The sequence below is a fragment of the Podarcis gaigeae genome (genome assembly GCF_964106915.1).
Source record: "Podarcis gaigeae genome assembly, chromosome: Z".
NCBI lineage: Eukaryota > Metazoa > Chordata > Lepidosauria > Squamata > Lacertidae > Podarcis > Podarcis gaigeae.
Genome location: NC_139691.1, coordinates 29,246,414 through 29,264,124, shown reverse-complemented (window position 1 = coordinate 29,264,124; position 17,711 = coordinate 29,246,414). Strand labels below are relative to the sequence as shown.

Sequence of the window (17,711 nt, the reverse complement as noted above, 5' to 3'; positions counted from 1 at the left end):
CCTTTTTTTTGAGTGGCAGCTCCAGCAGACCAATCCGAAAGTACGGTGAGCCTACAGGCGGAGAACGGGGCAGGGGGGATAAAATCCAGGCAGCGCAGGAGATGCTGCGTTTCCATAGCAACTGCGAAGATTGTGCCTCGGGCGGGCGGTAGGGAGAGTTTTATCCAGGACGGAGCAGATAAAATTAAAGTGGGCGGAGGAGGTGGATGAACGAGGATCGGGGCCCTTAGCCGGTGTGAGCATGGGCACTATTCGGGTCTATTACACCAGTGTCACAGGATCCAGGGAGGTGAGAGGAGAGCGTTTAGACGAGAGGTAGAGACGGCTCCCCCCCCCCCCGGGATGCAGCGATAGAGCCACCAAACGGAGGGTTGGGTAGGTGTGTCCATCATCTGGCGCGGAATAGGAGGGGCTCGTGGCACAGGTGTGGGCTGACTTAAAGAAACCCCATGGCACTTCTACTCGGAAGGCACTCTGCACATGCTCAAATGCACTTTTTGGAAAAACAGGAGCCCATTTCTTACTCTCAGCTACTTTGACTTTTGGCTGCACATATCTATCTAGGCACACGCACAAACCTTGCTCTCTTCTGAGTGGTGCTGGTGCCAGGCTATTTCACGCCTTGGGCAAGGCTAACTACTTGGGTGCGCTGTTTTCCCCTGCCCCCAAAATAAAAAAATGCTAACTTCAATTTTCAAAAACAGACACCTTGTAGGAAATAAGTACTTATATTTGTTTGTGGCTGAAATGTGTCTCTGAACTGTGAAAATAGATTCTAACTGGTCCTAGAGGTCTATATGGGGTAGGGGGTGATTGTCCTTCATGTAAGGGAGGCTCCATGATTCAGGGCTACCATCTTCAACAGGAATGTTTGTTTCTGCCTAGGTGAAGCAAAGGCAGTCTGATGTCATTCGCATTCTGGATGGAAACCGTATGAAGTACCAGTTAGTGGATGTGTCCATCAGTGAAAGTTTGCTGCAAGAGATGAGGGACAAAGCTGGGAAGCCAGATGCGATTCCACCTCAAATATTTAATGGAGAGGAGTATTGTGGGGTAAGAGATCAGACTCTACACAAACACAAAGACACACACACGAAGCAGCTAAGATACATAAGAGACAACCTGCTGGAACAGGCCAAAGCTCCATGTAGTCCTGCACTCTCACATTAGCTAACCCACAATTATATTTTATCCATTTGAACTATTGTTTATTGCATTTTTAGCCCAAACTTCCTCAAATATCTGAGCACCATTGCCTTCTGACAATGATTCTTACAACAATCCTGGAGGGCAAGTTGGGTTGAGAGATAGAGACTGCTCCAGCAAGCCTTATAATTGACTGGAGATTTGAATCCAAGCCTCTCAGGTCCAAGCTTTTTCCAACCTGATGTTCTCCAGCTGTTTTGGGACTACAGATCCCATAAGTTCCAGACAATGGTTAGCAATAATGGGAGTTGTAGTCCAGCAACATCTGGAGAACACCATCTTGGGTAAGATAGCTGTAACCATTACGCATACCAGATTTGTTGGTTTCTTGAATCAATATAATGGGCTGTTTGCATTTGTTTTTAGGATTTTGAGATGCTGTATGAAGCAACTGAAAATGAAGAAGTTAGGAAGTTCCTGAAGATAGGAAGGGTAGACAGTGTTGCAAGAGAAGGGATTTCCATCTGAGATGTGGCTCCACATAGATATTAAAATATTGTCCAGTTTTTGACTTAGATGAAATTTGTGAATCCTGCGTGTCAAAAAAATTGCAAGCTATAAATACCTTAGTTGCACAAATGACAAATCAGCTTTTTGGATAACGTTTGCTTCAAGTGCCATGCCGTCTTCTCTGTGAAACAAGGTTCAGCACTACCTTCTTCAGAAGCTCAATGGAAACACATTGTTTTTAGCTATGAAAAAACATTTGAGTATAGGTACTGGAAAATATTGCACATCTGGATGGAATATTCAATTAAAACGGCAGCCAAAGTGTATACAAAATCAGCTGATCTGTTAACACTCCTTTGTGTCTCATGCCCATTAAGAACATAGGAGCCCACTGGATCAGGCCAGTGTCCTTTATAGTTCAGCATCCTCTTCTCAGCAGTCAATCTAATACCTTTGGGAAGCCCACAAGCAGGATCTGAATGCAATCTCCTGTGATTTCCAGAAACAGTATTCAGAAGCAACCTGCCTCAGACTATGGAGGCAGAGCATAGCTACCATACTCAGTAGCCATGATAGCCTTAACCTCCATAAAGGGTCTAATTCTCTTTTGAAGCCAACCAAACTGATAGACATTGCTGCTTCTTGTGTGAGCGAATGTCATAGTTTTAACTATTCAAATACAGTATGCCCAGTGTGGTAGTTCATAGAACTACTTCAAACAAACAGAAAGAACCGTTATTTTATGGAAGATTGCATGATACACAACACGATACAGCCCACAGAATTAAGACAAGAGCTTCAAGATGGTTTGGTGTTCAGATAAAAAGGAGCCTGGGTATGTGTCCTTCCTCCTTTGTCATTTGCGGCATTTCATTTTAGATAGAGGAAAGTAGGCTGCAGGTGTGGGTCTCTTGCATGGAGAAGGTCTCTGGTTCCATCTCCAGGTGGGAATGTTCCCCACCTGAAACTTTGAAGAGCCACTGCTGGCCAGTGTAGACAATGCTGAACTTGATGGACCATTTTTGTGACTCGATATAAGAAAGCTTTGTGCCTATGAAAGGGTCTAATCTCCCCCTTCCTCAACTATTATAACCCTAGTAATTATCACCACTACCCTGGGGCTGCTCTGTGAATTATTTATTTTTTTTAATGTGAATTGAATGCAAAAATATGTATGCAATGTCACATGTAGTTTGGACCAAAATGCTGCTGTTCATCATCACTTCCTAAACCAGAACTCTCTTGTGCAGAGCTACTGCAAGCCATTCTCCTCCCAACATCATCTACCCCTCCATCAGCCAAGATTTTGTGACTCTTTTGGTGAATACTTTAGCAGATCTCAGGGTTTTTCAGTACTTGCTAATATTTCCCTCGTTTTTCAATGGCCCATTTGGGCTTCATTTCTGTTTGCTTTTAGAATACATGATTAAATATAAGAGAACATATTAGAAGTGGGATCCCCTGTTGTAGGATGGAGCAAAGGGAAAGGGAAAAGCTGAAGGCCAGTCTCTCTAACATGGAAGCATGTTAGATATTACAAATAAACAAGACACCACTAAAGCTTGTGTATGTGTGTGTGTCAGGTAGAAATCTTTATTATGAAATTCATACTACTTTAACACAAAACAGAGTGAACGGAAAGATGCAGAAGTACATCTGTTACTACAGATTTTTTTGAAATCGATTTTCATTGCTGTGTGTTGATTACCAATTTTAAGACTAACTTAGCAGAAAGACAAAATACCCTTCAAAGAAATCAGCAATTGTGAAATATATATATATTAAGAGAGAAGCAGAACATCCTGTGATTTTATTTCCTAATCCAGGACCCAGAATGATCACAGAAGGGGACAGAGGGATTTTAAAAAAAAAAACCATTAAAAACAGGAAAGGCAGTCATTAATTAAAAAAAAAAACCCTTAAAAACAATCCCAAGATTGTTAAAAATGACAAGCCTGATTATTATTAATAAAAACAAGAAAGTCCTTACTTGAGGAAAGAGTACATTATTTCAGGTTTTTAATATAAAGCACAAGAATTCAATTTTACCAAGTCTCAAAAAGCAGTTTAAAGGCAAATCTCTTACAAAGGAGATGTTGGCTTAGTTCTCTTGGTGCTGCTGAATGTACATCTGGGGTTGCCTACTTTTTCAAGATGCAGGTGTGCCATGCATGACTGAATGCCGTTCCATACAAACAAACCACACCCTCCATGTAAACAAGGAATTTTCCTATGCTCACAGAATGAATTATATAGTAGTACAGTGGTACCTTGGTTTTCAAACATCTCGGAATTCGAACGTTTCCGTTTTCAAACAAACATTGGAAGTTGAACATGCTACGTGGCTTCTGCTGGGTGCAAGATAGTTGTCAGCTATTGAGTCCTTGGTTTTCGAACATTTCGGAACTCAAACAGTCTTCCGGAATGGATTACGTTTGAAAACCGAGGTACCACTGTAGTAGTAGTACTACCATTTTAGAATGGGACAACAATGAATCACCTAAAGGGGTATACCTCAATGAGAAAAAGCTGCTTGCTGGATTATTGTGCCCTCAGATTGCAATCAAGGCAGCCTGGACTGCACAATCTTTTTTTCTTTAACAAGCTAGCAATAATGCTTGTTACAGATTTATCACCATATCTCCTCGAATCATTGCCTGCTACTTGAACCTGCAAAGCAGTCCAGGGATAATAAATGGCACACTAGCATTCAGAATTGAACATTTTCTTCCCAGAACACATGATAAAGTTGACCTGAACTGGGATTCACAGTAGGACCAAGATCAAAATTGGGCTGTGACTGAACAAAACTGAATACTAGAAGCAACAGCAGCAGCAGCAGCAGCAGGGTTCGGCTCACAGCACGGATAAAAGCCTGTACTTTGACCTTTGATATGAACATAAGACCTCTTCTAGCATCTGGTTTCCAAATAGTGATTGGTTGGAAGCTTCCACAAAGTGTAGGCAGCTATCCTGCCCAACTTCGGATCTTAGCCACTGATAATAAAGAGATCAACCGGAGGTTCCATTTTAGCAACTGTAGCTAACAGGCATGGATAGGTCTGCCTTCTGTGAATTTATCTAATTGGCAATTAAATTCATTTAAGACACAATCATAACTATATCCTAAGACAGAGAATTCCATTATAATGTGATGGTACCAACTACCAACCATTGCCTCTTACTGGAAAAGTCTCAATATTCTATGAATACGTTAACCCAACATTCACAGGTGCTGTTTTTGCAGGGATTCTGATGGGTTTGCGAATTCTTTTTTTAAAAAACAAAACAAAACACAAACAATTCTAAATTTGCAGGCTGTTTGGAATTGCTTTATTGCAATACTATGGCATGAGTCAATATGACAATCTAAGATGTTTCGTTGCCTTACTGGTTGTAGAAATGACTGTAAAAAGGAAATGTCAAAATTGCTTCCTGAAATTGGCTGTGATATTCCCTGCTGTGATACCCCCAAGACTGCCAAGTTATGATGATTCACGTAAGAATATTTGTTTCCACCCTCCCATAATGTGTTTGAAAGAAGTCACATTCCTGGGAAGGAGAGTGAAGGTGTTAAGGGGACTCATGACCTCAAGATCTTGTACCATGGCACACCATTCAACACAGAGAGAAGTGGGGACTTACATTTAAATTTAGAAGCACTATTTTCCCAGTGCTGACTCCGTGCAAGTTATATTTACATGTCCTAAAACAGCCACGTTTTTAAGGAAAGCAATTTTTTATCCCACTTGTAAAAGTGAGCAACTGAAAAACAACATCCACAACACAGTCCAAAGTTTCTAAAATGCATGCAAGAAACTTAAAAATACACATCTGTTCAAGCTCAATACATGGACCACAACTTCAATAGGCCACCACTGTTCTTTCCGATGCAATGTGTTCATGCTTTTGTCCTTCCAACAGGAATTATCCCATCCCACCCTTGACTCAATTTACTACAGAGTGCAGTTAGAGCTGAAGCGTCTCCAGATGCTAATTCACTGGAGGACAAAGAAAGAGACAGGCAAAAAGAGATGGCTTCCTACTGTGTGGCAAAACATGGAAACAAACCATTGGTTCACCCTACTTTCTGCAGTCCTACATCACTTTGGGCACACGTGGGCAAATACAATGTGTGAATCGGGTCCCCATGGGTGTAGGCCGCCTGTTTCAGTTATTAAAATTGCTGCCTATATATCCCTAATCTGGTTGAAACATGAATGATTAATCTGGAGTGGGGAACCTTCTTCAGACAAAGGGCCACATGACCTTCTAGACAACCTTCTGGGGGCCGCATGCCAGTGGTGGGTGACAGAAGCAAAAGTGGAACAACAATTTGCTCACATATCCCTCTGTATCTTTCATCTAGGAAAGCAAGAAGACAATCAGAGCTTAAGGGCACATTATATCCTGGCAAAAACACTAAATAGGTATAAAGCAGGCTGATGTGACTTGAGAAGAGACCCACATATAAGGTACATTTGCTTCCCAGGCCTGAGGTTCCTCATCCCAATTAACCCCCAGAGAATGAAGAGCATGCTATGGATTTCTGTAGCCCTCCTTCCATCTTGTGCACTGGTCGCGCTTCCATTTCCTAGGTCACTTCCAGACAAGTGACTTATTGGGCATTCAACCTCATTTGTTTGCACAAAGATTGTGGGCAAGTTATATGGTGTGCACAGTTGTCAAGCATTCATTCTGTATTTTTTTGGGGGGGGGGAGGTTACATTGCATCACGTCAAAAATCTGTTATGCTACACTTTACAGTGCATTTTCCAATCACATCCTTTCAAAAGAAAATCATTTGGAGTGGGAGAAGTAGGTTTATTGTTCAAGAGTGCCAAATCCACATTAAAGGTGTAGCCTAGATTTGCTGGCATGCAACTGAATCCCAACTGCAGTTGTCTGGAAGTGGTCCTGGTTTCTTGTTTCATTGGTATGAATAATTAGGAAAAGAATGGACAACAAGACCCTCTAAAGCAGTGTTTCCCAACCTTGTGCCTCCAGATGTTTTTGGCCTACAACTCCCATCATCCCTAGCTAGCAAGACCAGTGGTCAGGGATGATGGGAGTTGTAGGCCAAAAACATCTGGAGGCACAAGGTTGGGAAACACTGCTCTAAAGCAATGATTTGAGACTATGGATTGAAGTAGGTTTGCAACCCATAGCTTGCAAGCAAGTAATAACCCATAGTTTTCTGATTCAGATGTCAGCGCAAGCTACAGTAATCACATCCCAAAGGACAGAAAGGAGAATCCATGCAGAAAAGGGGAGAAAGAAACATATTTTCCAATCCAAACAGAGCTCATACTAAGAAACCTGCTCAGAAACAGCATTTGGGCTAAAGCAAATAGTGAAAGCTACTCCATATACTGCTGTGCTTCCAACTCTTTTACATTACAGAGCTTGTAAAATAAGGCAGCAGCTGCTTTTGGACTGCACCCATTTCTGCAAACATTGCACCCAACATTTTCTATTGAGGGGGTGGGGGAACAGGTCAGCAAAGGAAGTCACATAACTGCTTTCTCTTTTAAACTCCACTGTCTTCTCAAATATTCTGGAGTATGGAGACTTTACTCCTCAAGCTCATCACCCAGGTCTAACAAATGATAAGATGGTGACAAGCTACACTATGTCTAAAAAGGAAGCCTGATTCTCAGAGCGCTTGCATACAGTAGACAGTCCTGCAAATTGGTATGAATCCCATTCATAAACACACCAATTAAGGGAGTGGGGGGGAAACCCTTGAAAAGAAAATACTTGGTAGCAAGGATCAAGTAGACTATTAAGGTCAAAATCAACAGATTAGAAAGCATCTTTGTTCAATATACAAGGGGACAAGAGAAAAATTGTGGACAGTAGACAAAAGGTGTTTGGCAAGATATCACTGGATCAGAGCTTTGGCACACAGTCTTCAAGATTACTTTCCAACTTAGAGGCCTCAATGAATCAGTCCCCCAGAATGCTTTCTGAGTGAGGTTATTGCCTGTTGCAATGATAACAGCTCAATATTGCACTAAATGAAAATCAACACGATGAGCAAAGATTGCTGAAAGCAGCTTCATGGCATTGCAAATCCACGCTGACAAATCTGTAGAGGTGGCATTTTTTCTCATTATCTCTCTTCCTACAAAGCAGCGAAGATTTACTCAGAATGACTATTATTCCAAATAGCAATAACTTGATTATGCTTTTCAAGTTCTAAAACATACACGAGCAAAGTGGAATGGAATTTTTTTTTTGCAAAACGTCGCATGAAAGGCTTCAAATTTTACAGAAGATGAGGACCAGAGCAGGTTTATTTCTTGTGGTTTTTTTGGCTTATTTGTAATATGGTTTGTTATGTACATTTCACCATGACTGCACTAAAATCTTACACAAGTAGGCATTTTCAGGTCCTTGAAAAGCAGATATATTATAATGTAATCAAATCTTGAGTTTGTGAGAATTCCTCACATTGGTCACTCCAATGAGAATTATAAGGCATTTTTAATAAAGGTCTAAGCTGTGTGCTGAAAAATTACATTAGACAATTTCAAAATGCATCCTACAAATGAAGAAATATCCTAACCTCAGCAAGCAACTACAACTATTACTACACTACGCATTAACTTTTTTTGTTTCAAAAATCACATTTAAAGAAACACCAACATTATTTTTCAGAAATGTTTTTGAGGCACTGGCGTTGATTAACAGAATTATTTGCTGCTGTTTCAGCTGTTGGATCTACAAGTATAACTACAGATTTGCATTACTAATAGTAAAATAAGGTGGGGTGTTTTTTTAAGTTTACAAAAAATAAAATAAAAAAATTACAAAATTGCCAAAAAGCAGATTGCACCACTTGGGTGAACAAGTGGGGGGAAATTCATTATTTCTAAACACTTCCTTTAATGACACCCTTTGTCTTCATGGCAAGTTTGAGTTTTCACTTGGCATTTTCCATTTTATATTCATGTATAGTGGGGATGCCGTGTGCAGCAATCAGCATAGGGGGTGGGGGTGGGGCGGAATTCTTGAAGCATAGATAATTTTGCTACTGTATCAAAAAGCTGTTGAAATTTCCCTTCGCAGAACATTTAAGGCTTTAGGCACAAGGGAAAATATTCACGCTTCTTGCTTCGCCAGGGCTTCTGCCTCCTAGAACAACAACAATAACAACAGCGTCAGAAATAAACAAAATGCAAGGGTGTTATTACTATTAAAACAAAACAATGGCAACTTGGACACGTGTGTTTGTTTTGATGACAGACAAGAAAGGAAAAATTGTGGCGCTACTTGGGCAAATAACAAAGCCACATTGTGCAAATGGCAGAATTCCCACTGATCTCAGCTTATCACTCACAGGCCCAAGGAGACACTGTGTGCTAGCATAGGACATAAAAGGCAGACTAGCTCAAACACCGCCTGGAACTGCATAGTCTTGCCCCTTTCACACTGGTTCTGTTGCTCATTGCTGCTTCTGCCTTCTGCAACAACAGCGGGCAGGGAGTGGCTGGCAGTAGGCGGCCATGGAACCAGTGGGAAAGGGCAAGATGGCAGGGCTTCAACTAGTACTCAGCCATGCAATCCTAACCATATCTGCTCAGAAGCAAGCCCCACTGAATTCAATTGGGCTTACGCCCAGAGATGTGGGGTTAGGATCACAGCCCAAGTCACTTAAATGCTTGCAAGTTCATGTTTCAAGGTGGGCTCAGAGCATATCTGAATAGAGGCTGATCTATTAGGGTAGACAGGATACTGCCCCACCAACTGCAGTCCTTCTTACTTACAGGCCAAGCCAGGGGTGGTCCTGCCTGCCATCTTCCTCCTCCTTAGTCTTGGTCTTCCACTTGCAGAGCTCAGCAGGAAGGAGGAGGATGGGTACAAAGCTAAAATTAGTGGGCTCTGGCTATCATTGGTTCTAGCTCTACCTACCTTCCTACCGCCCTACTAGTCCCAATAGGAACGAGCACCCCTGGAAGAATCTGTTCCAATGTCTCTTTATCCTACATCTGTCAAAAGTTTTAAGTTGCATTCTAATTTGTGCAACAGCTAACCTAGAAAGTCCTCCCTAGAGATGCTCAACAGCTACATTCCTATGTGTTTACTGGATTGTGAACTCCATTTTTTGCTGTTGTTGGTGATGAGTTTTTAAACCAGCACATTTCTAGATGTTTCCATTTTAGAAACCTTGATTTTTTTATTTTGCACTAAGTTGTTGCTTTGGGTATGCTTTAAACAAATATGTGGGTGGGTGTGGGTGTGGGTTTGTTTAAAAAACAACCACCCAGGTTTTCAGCACATACAGTATGTACTTAGCAGGGCCAATCCTGGCTCTCAGGTGTGTTTGCAAGGACATCACATGAACATTTTTTGTGTATACTCAAATCCTGCAATCAGCAATTCAGTAGCTAGGTTTTGAAAAGTCAAGGTATATCCCCCAGAGTTTCTTTTCAGGGAAACTGATGTGTGTGCAAGAGATATAACCAAAACACACACTTACACAAAAAGCAATGGTTCACAATACAAATGCTAAATATTTTCAAATCCTCCCCCTTTTAAATTCAAGGAGTCAATAAGCATGAGAGCTAATAACCTTAAGAACAATAACCTTAAGAACCAACTTATCAGATCAAAAGGTGGGCTGGAGAGAAAATGTAGCACTGTGAACACTTGATAGCGAATCAATTACTCTTCAAACGTGTTTACATAGAAGAATGCTAGCAGGCAAGCTAGTCCTATCTCATCTGATTGAAATCAGAAAAGAATTTTCCCATTTCAAGAGCTCTCACAGGAATCCAGTGCTTAACTAACCTAGACAGCTACGCAAAACAAGTCTGTAGACTACCTAAGGCAAAAGTCTATTGCAAAGAGACAGCACGTTCCAAGAATGTTCAGATATTTCACAGCTAACATTCACCTTTACAACAAACGCTTTAGCAAGTTCTGATTTTTAAGGACTCCCTCTTCTGTCCCCTCTTGTGGATTGTTTCCCTACCCACCTCCTCTCTTTCCTACACATTATAGTAAGCACTGGATTTAAGCAATCTACTTTCTGCCAGAAAAAGCAGTCAACCTGGATCAAGGCTAAGGTTGGGGGAGGGGAGGTTTAACCCTTTCCTCCCTGCAATACTGCCCCATCAAGTGTATACCAGCAATACACAGCACCATTGGGGCAATTATCAGCACCTCTCTCTCTCTCTCTCTCTCTCTCTCTCTCTGTGTGTGTGTGTGTGTGTGTGTGTGTGTGTGTGTTGGAGGTGGGATGATTTTCAGTGGGACAATGGTGCAGAGGGTTAGGTGCCCCCAATGCTGCAGTCATTATCTGGATAGTGATCCTCCATAGATGCTTTCTGCAAAAGCACGTAGCTTGAGTTTCTGAAAACAAGTAGAAACCTTCCTTTAGAACTGTTACGATGTTTTACTAAAGAAGTGAAAATATTTATGCAAATACCTGGGGAAAAATAAGCAGGCATCAAGATGAAATTATACGTACCTTGGAACCAGGTGGGGCAGTCAGGCCTAAAAAGGCGTATACCGCATTATTCTCTCTAGCTTCGAAGAAATCGTCATAGTTCTTTCAGATAAAAAAAAAAGCAGAAAGAGAATCAACATTTCAGCAATAACAATCCAGTTAGAATGGCTCATCCAAGGGTCACCAACATGGCACCCTTGGGCACAGTAGAGCCTATTGAAGTCTTCCCCTCGCACTTGCAAAAACCATTCTCACTCAATGCCCCCTTGGTTGTGAAGACAGTTATCTTCCTCTCCATTGAAAAGTTTAAGAAGTTGGAAATGTGACACTCCTTCCCACTTCCTTTTTCAACTCTACATCCTTTTCAAGACTCAGATTAATTCTACTGGTTCCAATGTTTACACTTTGGAAAAGCAAAATGTTTGTTCTCTCCCCCCCAACTCTCTCAGGGAGGGGCTGATCTGGGGAGTAACCAGAAGGCGCTCACCCCAAAATCTAAAAAGACTGGTGAACCCTGGGCTAGTCTTTGAGATATGGTAGGTGGGAGCTCATGCAGGGAGAAGTGTTCTCTAAGATAACTAGGCCCCAAGTTATGAAGGACACAGTATCTTGTTCTTCATTAGCTGCATTTGCAGGTGGGGTTGATTGAGTTGCTTCCCCCCTTTTTTCAAGAAAGAACACTCTACTCCCACTGCCAGTTGCCCTAGGACCACAAAACAAAAATGAGGCATACTCTGGCCTGTGCCATCAGCCAAGGCCCCAAAGGCTGCTGGGAGCTGTACTCCATGCCTCCTGGAAAAAGCATCATGTTAAACAAGAGACCAACTGGTTCTTACTGGTCAATAAAGGAGAAGCTGTAGCTTTCCTTTTCCCACCTCATTCCTTTTTCTTTCTTCCTTTTTTATCATGCCTTCAAGAGGCTGTCTTATCTTTTAATATATGTGCAGTGCTTAGAACATTTTGGTGCTTTTAATATTTCCCCTCTAAATTTCTTCCTTGGAACTCAAGGCAACATATATGGACTCTCAAGTCAGTCTCCCAATTTGGACACTGAATAGATCCCAACCCACTCAGCTTCAGCAAGTTATATCAACTAACTTTTTGGACCACACCCTAAGATCTTGTAAGAACAGACCAAAGGCCTAACTAGTTCAGCTTTCTGTTCTCATCACAGCCAGATGCCTCCAGGACGTTTGCTGGAACCTGCCTGCCTATTAACATCATTTTCATAGACTTAATTCCATGTTCCCACAATACAGGAAGCAATGCCACCCATTGCTCAAATGAGGGCCTTTGGAGTGATGGCCCCATAGTGGTTGAATGCTCTCCCCTTAGGCAACTTAGTTATATACGTCTGGCATTCAGAAATTGGTACAAAACTCACATGTCTGGAAAGGCTTTGGAATCATAGGAGCCAACTCCCAGGGGCCAAGGGATCTTCAACCCCCACCCCAAATAAAATATTTGAGTGGGCTGCCCCCCCCCCCCCAAGTTGATGGGCATTGCCAATTAAATGGCACCCATGCACTGCGTCATGTGATTGATTATACGGGGCGGGCTTACCAAGAGACCACCTCCCATATTTTATTCAAGTTGGTACCCCCGTTTGGAGTGACAATGAGTTGGATTTATTGATGTATTTCGACATCACAGGATTGCTAGTTTCAATTAGCCTCAGGAGAAAGTTAAATTTGTATACAGTGGTACCTCAGGTTACATACGCTTCAGGTTACATACACTTCAGGTTACAGACTCCGCTAACCCATAAACAGTACCTAAGGTTAAGAACTTTGCTTCAGGATGAGAACAGAAATCGTGCTCCAGTGGCGCGGCAACAGCAACAGCAGGAGGCTCCATTAGCTAAAGTGGTGCTTCAGATTAAGAACAGTTTCAGGTTAAGAAGGGACCTCCGGAACGTACCACTGTACTGCCTATGCAAATGTAACCTAGCCAAGATTTTTTAAAAAAAACTTGGGGTGTGGTTTTTTGGGATGTGATTGAACAGTTTTTTATTGTAACATATACACTACTCTTTTATTATTGGTGCTGTTATGAAATCGTTCTCACAATTGTTGATTTTATGATGTATTGCTGTTTTCATTGATAAACGCTACACACCGCTATTGTAAGTACAATTTTTTTGTGGAAAGACATCATACAAATAAAGTGAAGATGATATCTTACTGTTTTTTAGGATCCCCCCCCCCCCTTTTAATTGCTAAGTTGCATTTTTATAAACTACTTTGAGCGTATAAAAAAGCAGAGCAGTTTTTAAAGTGTGTGTGTGTGTAATGGTAATTATATTCTATTTCTTACCCACCCTTCATGAGAAGAGCTTCCTTGAAAAGTTGTTGTATCTAGTGCGGGCTGGGAATTAGAATGCCTGGCAATCGTCTAGCTCCCAAATACAGCATTAAGCTCCAAAATTTCTAACGTTAACAATGTATAGCTTGAACATGGTGCCAAGACAGTAGGTCTCAGTATCCATGGCAACAGCAATACATGCATCTTTAAACTCCTACTCTGTTTCTTCCTCCTCCAGGTTCTAAAAGGACTGGATAATTGCCTGCTAGGCCAAGTGTCTTCTGATACTTGCAGAAGACACAGCTGTTCCCCCCCACTGCCCAACTGACACCCTGGAAGATGCCAACAGTGAGCATCTCATTTCTTGCTATCAAGTTGTACTACAGAAATGAGAGGCCATGCATCTTTCTGTAACTTGTCTGCATTTGTAATGAATCAGTCTTTTAGTGTAGCACGCTCCCCTATTCTCTGGGTAGCCACCTTCACTGTACTGTTTTCAACATCTTCTGAAATCTAGCCAATAATTTTTTTAAAAACTGCAAACCAGTTAGAGGATTTGTATTTTTTTAAAAAAAAATTAGGTGGTGTGTAAATCATTAAAAAAAACAAAACCCAAACCATCAAATCACTATCTTATCTTTTGAAGAAGTACTCTTTAATAATCAGCATCCTATTTAAAATTTTTTAAAAAAATTTGAATAAGAACATGGGAGGAGATTGATGCTGCAATCCTGTACAGATTTGCCTGGAGTGAATGGAAATTATTTCTGAGCAGGCATTGCACAGGATGACACCGGTAAATCCCAAAGCTTTCTGTGTCTTGAATGATGGAAATCTAAGTTAACTCAAACAGGAAGCCAAAGGCAAAAGGAGAAGCTACACATTTCCACATTTTAGTGGGGCCGGATCCAATTTGCGCCAGGGAAAGTTCAAGCGTGTACACTGCTTAAGCAAATACAGTATAATGTATTTTGGTAAGGCAGAGTTGCTGTTTTTAAATGACAGCTGGTGCTCCGACCCCTGGAAGGGAAAGGATAATGGAAAAATAGACCACCCAGATACACCATTTCCTTTCAATTATTATTATTATTAATTAACCATCATCAGTGACACAGAACACATTGCTGGATTCAGTCAGGTTGACTCTATACTGCCAAGTGTGACAAAGGAAACCAGTAATTTTGCAACTGCAGTTGAGAAAATACTAGTGTTTAACAGAGCCAGCAGGAGGTTTTTCAATTCCCCCTGTGATGTAATCAGCCTAGCTCTTTAATGCAAAGCCTCTCCCACCAAAGGTCACAGATCTCGGGCAGGTCACATGGGAGAACCAAAGTGAAGTTAGCCAAGGAGCTGCCATTAAGGGCAAAACATTTTGCATGTCTTCAAGTCATAAAGGCCAGGCACCTAAAGCAGAGTCTCGTCTTATTAGTATCAAGGGAATAACACAGAAAGCTCCAGATCAGCCACGATAAAACAGGAGAAAGGGGTTAGAATATGAGCATACTGCATGGTTTTTACATACTGGGCAACTTATTACATGGTTTTAACTCCTCAAAAGGTTCCAACTCCTCAAAAGATTTTATCAATAGTGTCTCTGAAAATTTTTACATATCATTTGGGAAGACAGGCAAACTAATGCCAGTGTACTGGATGAAGCAAAGATCACCAGTGTCAAATCAATGATTCTTCAATATCAACTTCGTTGGACTGGTCATGTTGTTCAGATGCCTGATTATCATCTTCCAAAGCAACTACTCTATCCCAACTTAAGAATGGAAAGCGAAATACCAGTGGATAACACAAGAGGTTTAAAGACTTTCTCAAGGCAAATCTTTAAAAATGTGCTATTAAAAAAAAAGGTAAAGGGACCCCTGACCATTAGGTCCAGTCGTGGCTGACTCTGGGGTTGCGGCACTCATCTCGCTTTATTGGCCGAGGGAGCCAGCATACAGCTTCAGGGTCATGTGGCCAGCATGACTAAGCCACTTCTGGCGAACCAGAGCAGCGCACAGAAACGCCGTTTACCTTCCCGCCAGTGTGGTACCTATTTATCTAGTTGCACTTTGATGTGCTTTCGAACTGGTAGGTTGACAGAAGCAGGGACCAAGCAATGGGAGCTCACCCCGTAGCGGAGATTCGAACTGCTGACCTTCTGATCGGCAAGTCATAGGCTCTGTGGTTTAACCCACTAAAAAATGTGCTATAAACACCTACAATTGAGAAAACACTGGACTGCCAGCGCTCCAAATGGAGAACAGCCTTTAACAAAGGTGTTTGAAGATGCTCAAACTCAGGACGAAAGGGAGAAATGTGTTAAGAGGAAGGCACGCTTGGCAAATCCTCACCGTGATCAACTCCTGCCCGGAAACCTATGGCCCCACTGTGGAAGGACGTGTGGATCCAGAATTGGCCTCCACAGTCACTTAGGGACTCACTGTTAAGTCCGTGTTCATGGAAGACATGGAAGAATCTTACTTGGCTACAAGTGATCGCCAAAGAAGAAGACATGATTTTAAATTTAATCAAGAAACCTTTGCCGGTCTAGGGAGATTGGCAGGCTTTTAAACCTGTTTGTAACTGTTATATTTGTAACCATTTATATATGAAGCTATGGGACGTGGCTGGCGCTGTGGGTTAAACCATAGAGCCTAGGACTTGCTGATCAGAAGGTTGGCGGTTCAAATCTCTGTGACGGGGTGAGCTCCCGTTGCTCAGTCCCTGCTCCTGCCAACCTAGCAGTTTGAAAGCACATCAAAGTGCAAGTAGATAAATAGGTACCGCTCCGGCGGGAAGGTAAACAGCGTTTCCGTGCACTGCTCTGGTTCGCTAGAAGCGGCTTAGTCATGCTGTCCACATGACCCGGAAGCTGTACGCCAGCTCCCTCGGCCAATAAAGCAAGATGAGCGCCACAACCCCAGTGTCAGTCACAACTGGACCTAATGGTCAGGGGCCCCTTTACCTTTACCTTATATATGAAGCTGTTTTATGCTGAGTCAGTTCATTGGTCTATGTAGCTCAGCATTGTTTACACTGACTACTAGAGACGCCAGGGAGTAAACCTGGGGCTTTCTGTGTGCAAAGCAGATGCTCTACGACAGAGCTACAGCCTTTCGCCAAACTTTTAATACAAAGTACAAAAAAGGAGGACAAGAAAAAGAAACTGCTGCCCCCTGTCACAATATCCCCCCACCCCAAACCGAAATTTGGCTCCTGAAAATTGGATGTTCACTTTTGGACTAGGATGGAGGATTTCTTGTCAGCCCTAATTTCAAGGCTTGCACAGGAGAATTTCCCACTGTATCCTTCCAAAAGGCAGGTAAGAGAGGCCTGGTTCTCACCCCAAGGTACCGGCCATCATTGAAGATTCGTGGAGGCAAAGGATTCCCACTGGTCGGCCGGCAGTTTTCGGGGATGTTCTCCCGCATCCATTTGCGGTTCTCTTCATTGGCCGCGATGTCCTTCTCCTCATACTCTATCTTGTTGACTTCCAAAAAGCCACACACGTCCTGCTGTTGCTTTTTAATCTGGAACAATATATATATATATAGGAATCAGGTGGGAATAGAAATTTAGTAATAACAGGATCAAATCTCATGGATCAGGGTAAGCCGGGGAGGAGGGGGAAGAGAGGTATGTCTTTACAAGACATTCTGAAGCAACTGATGGATGATGTTTCATGTGCAACGGAAGGAAGTGCCTCACAATGCAGGGGCAATGGTAGGAAATGCCCATTTTTGGTTTACCTGTAATACTCTTTGGGTTTACCATAAGTAAAATCTCTCCAGGCAATCTAAGTGATTTTGCAAGTCTATACAGAGCGGCTGCCCGTCAGTGTAAACAATGCTGGGCTAGATGGACCAGTGGTCTTACTCAGTATAAAGACAGATTCCTATGTTGCTATAATGAAACTGTAGGATTCAGACAGCACATCTGTCCATCCCCAGATAACTCCTGTCACTAGAAAAATAAGCTTAAAAAGAGGCTGGCTTTAAGCTAATGGGACTACTGTTAAGAAAAGCAGCACTACAAACACTGTGTTACTTCCGATTCAGGCCAGATGCTGGACTCTTCAAGCAGCTTTCCCATATTTGGACAAGTAAAAACACCCAAATCCTCCACTGAGCAGATGTGAGGTCAGAAGATAGGCAGACAAGCTCCAAATATGGTAGCTAAGCTCCTTGGCATGCTACAGTATAGAGGCTGAAAGGGGAAGCAAGAGGGAGAAATACAAGTTGATTCTCAAGTCTGAAGCTTCTGGTAGGATGCTCATTCAGCTACGTACACTGCAGTGACA

At 42.1% G+C, this 17,711-nt stretch overlaps 2 protein-coding genes across 2 annotated transcripts in view; one reads left to right on the top strand and one right to left on the bottom strand.

The window, feature by feature from the left end:
* Nucleotides 1–64: 64 nt before the first annotated feature.
* On the top strand, nucleotides 65–1,990 carry LOC310836790 (SH3 domain-binding glutamic acid-rich-like protein 3). The gene is made up of 3 exons (XM_083722659.1): nucleotides 65–289; nucleotides 886–1,053; nucleotides 1,573–1,990. The coding sequence occupies exons 1-3, from the start codon at nucleotides 242–244 to the stop codon at nucleotides 1,672–1,674; spliced, it is 318 nt and encodes a 105-aa protein (XP_083578785.1). The 5' UTR covers nucleotides 65–241; the 3' UTR covers nucleotides 1,675–1,990.
* Nucleotides 1,991–3,227: 1,237 nt separating this feature from the next.
* Nucleotides 3,228–17,711, bottom strand: part of SH3BGRL (SH3 domain binding glutamate rich protein like) — a 43,714-nt gene continuing 29,230 nt past the window's right edge. Inside the window, exons 2-6 of the mRNA XM_083722650.1 lie at nucleotides 16,756–16,941; nucleotides 11,135–11,215; nucleotides 6,771–8,796; nucleotides 4,125–6,630; nucleotides 3,228–3,926 (exon numbers count right to left, since the gene is read on the bottom strand). Coding sequence (XP_083578776.1) covers nucleotides 8,764–8,796; nucleotides 11,135–11,215; nucleotides 16,756–16,941 — 300 coding nt within the window. The 3' untranslated portion in view covers nucleotides 3,228–3,926; nucleotides 4,125–6,630; nucleotides 6,771–8,763. The remainder of the gene's footprint in view (nucleotides 3,927–4,124; nucleotides 6,631–6,770; nucleotides 8,797–11,134; nucleotides 11,216–16,755; nucleotides 16,942–17,711) is intronic.

Coding starts and splice junctions, on each gene's coding strand:
- LOC310836790 (XM_083722659.1), top strand. CDS start 242: ATGGGCACTATTCGGGTCTATTACACCAGTGTCACAGGATCCAGGGAG. Junction 290..885: donor GTGTCACAGGATCCAGGGAG/GTGAGAGGAGAG, acceptor GTTTCTGCCTAG/GTGAAGCAAAGGCAGTCTGA. Junction 1,054..1,572: donor ATGGAGAGGAGTATTGTGGG/GTAAGAGATCAG, acceptor ATTTGTTTTTAG/GATTTTGAGATGCTGTATGA.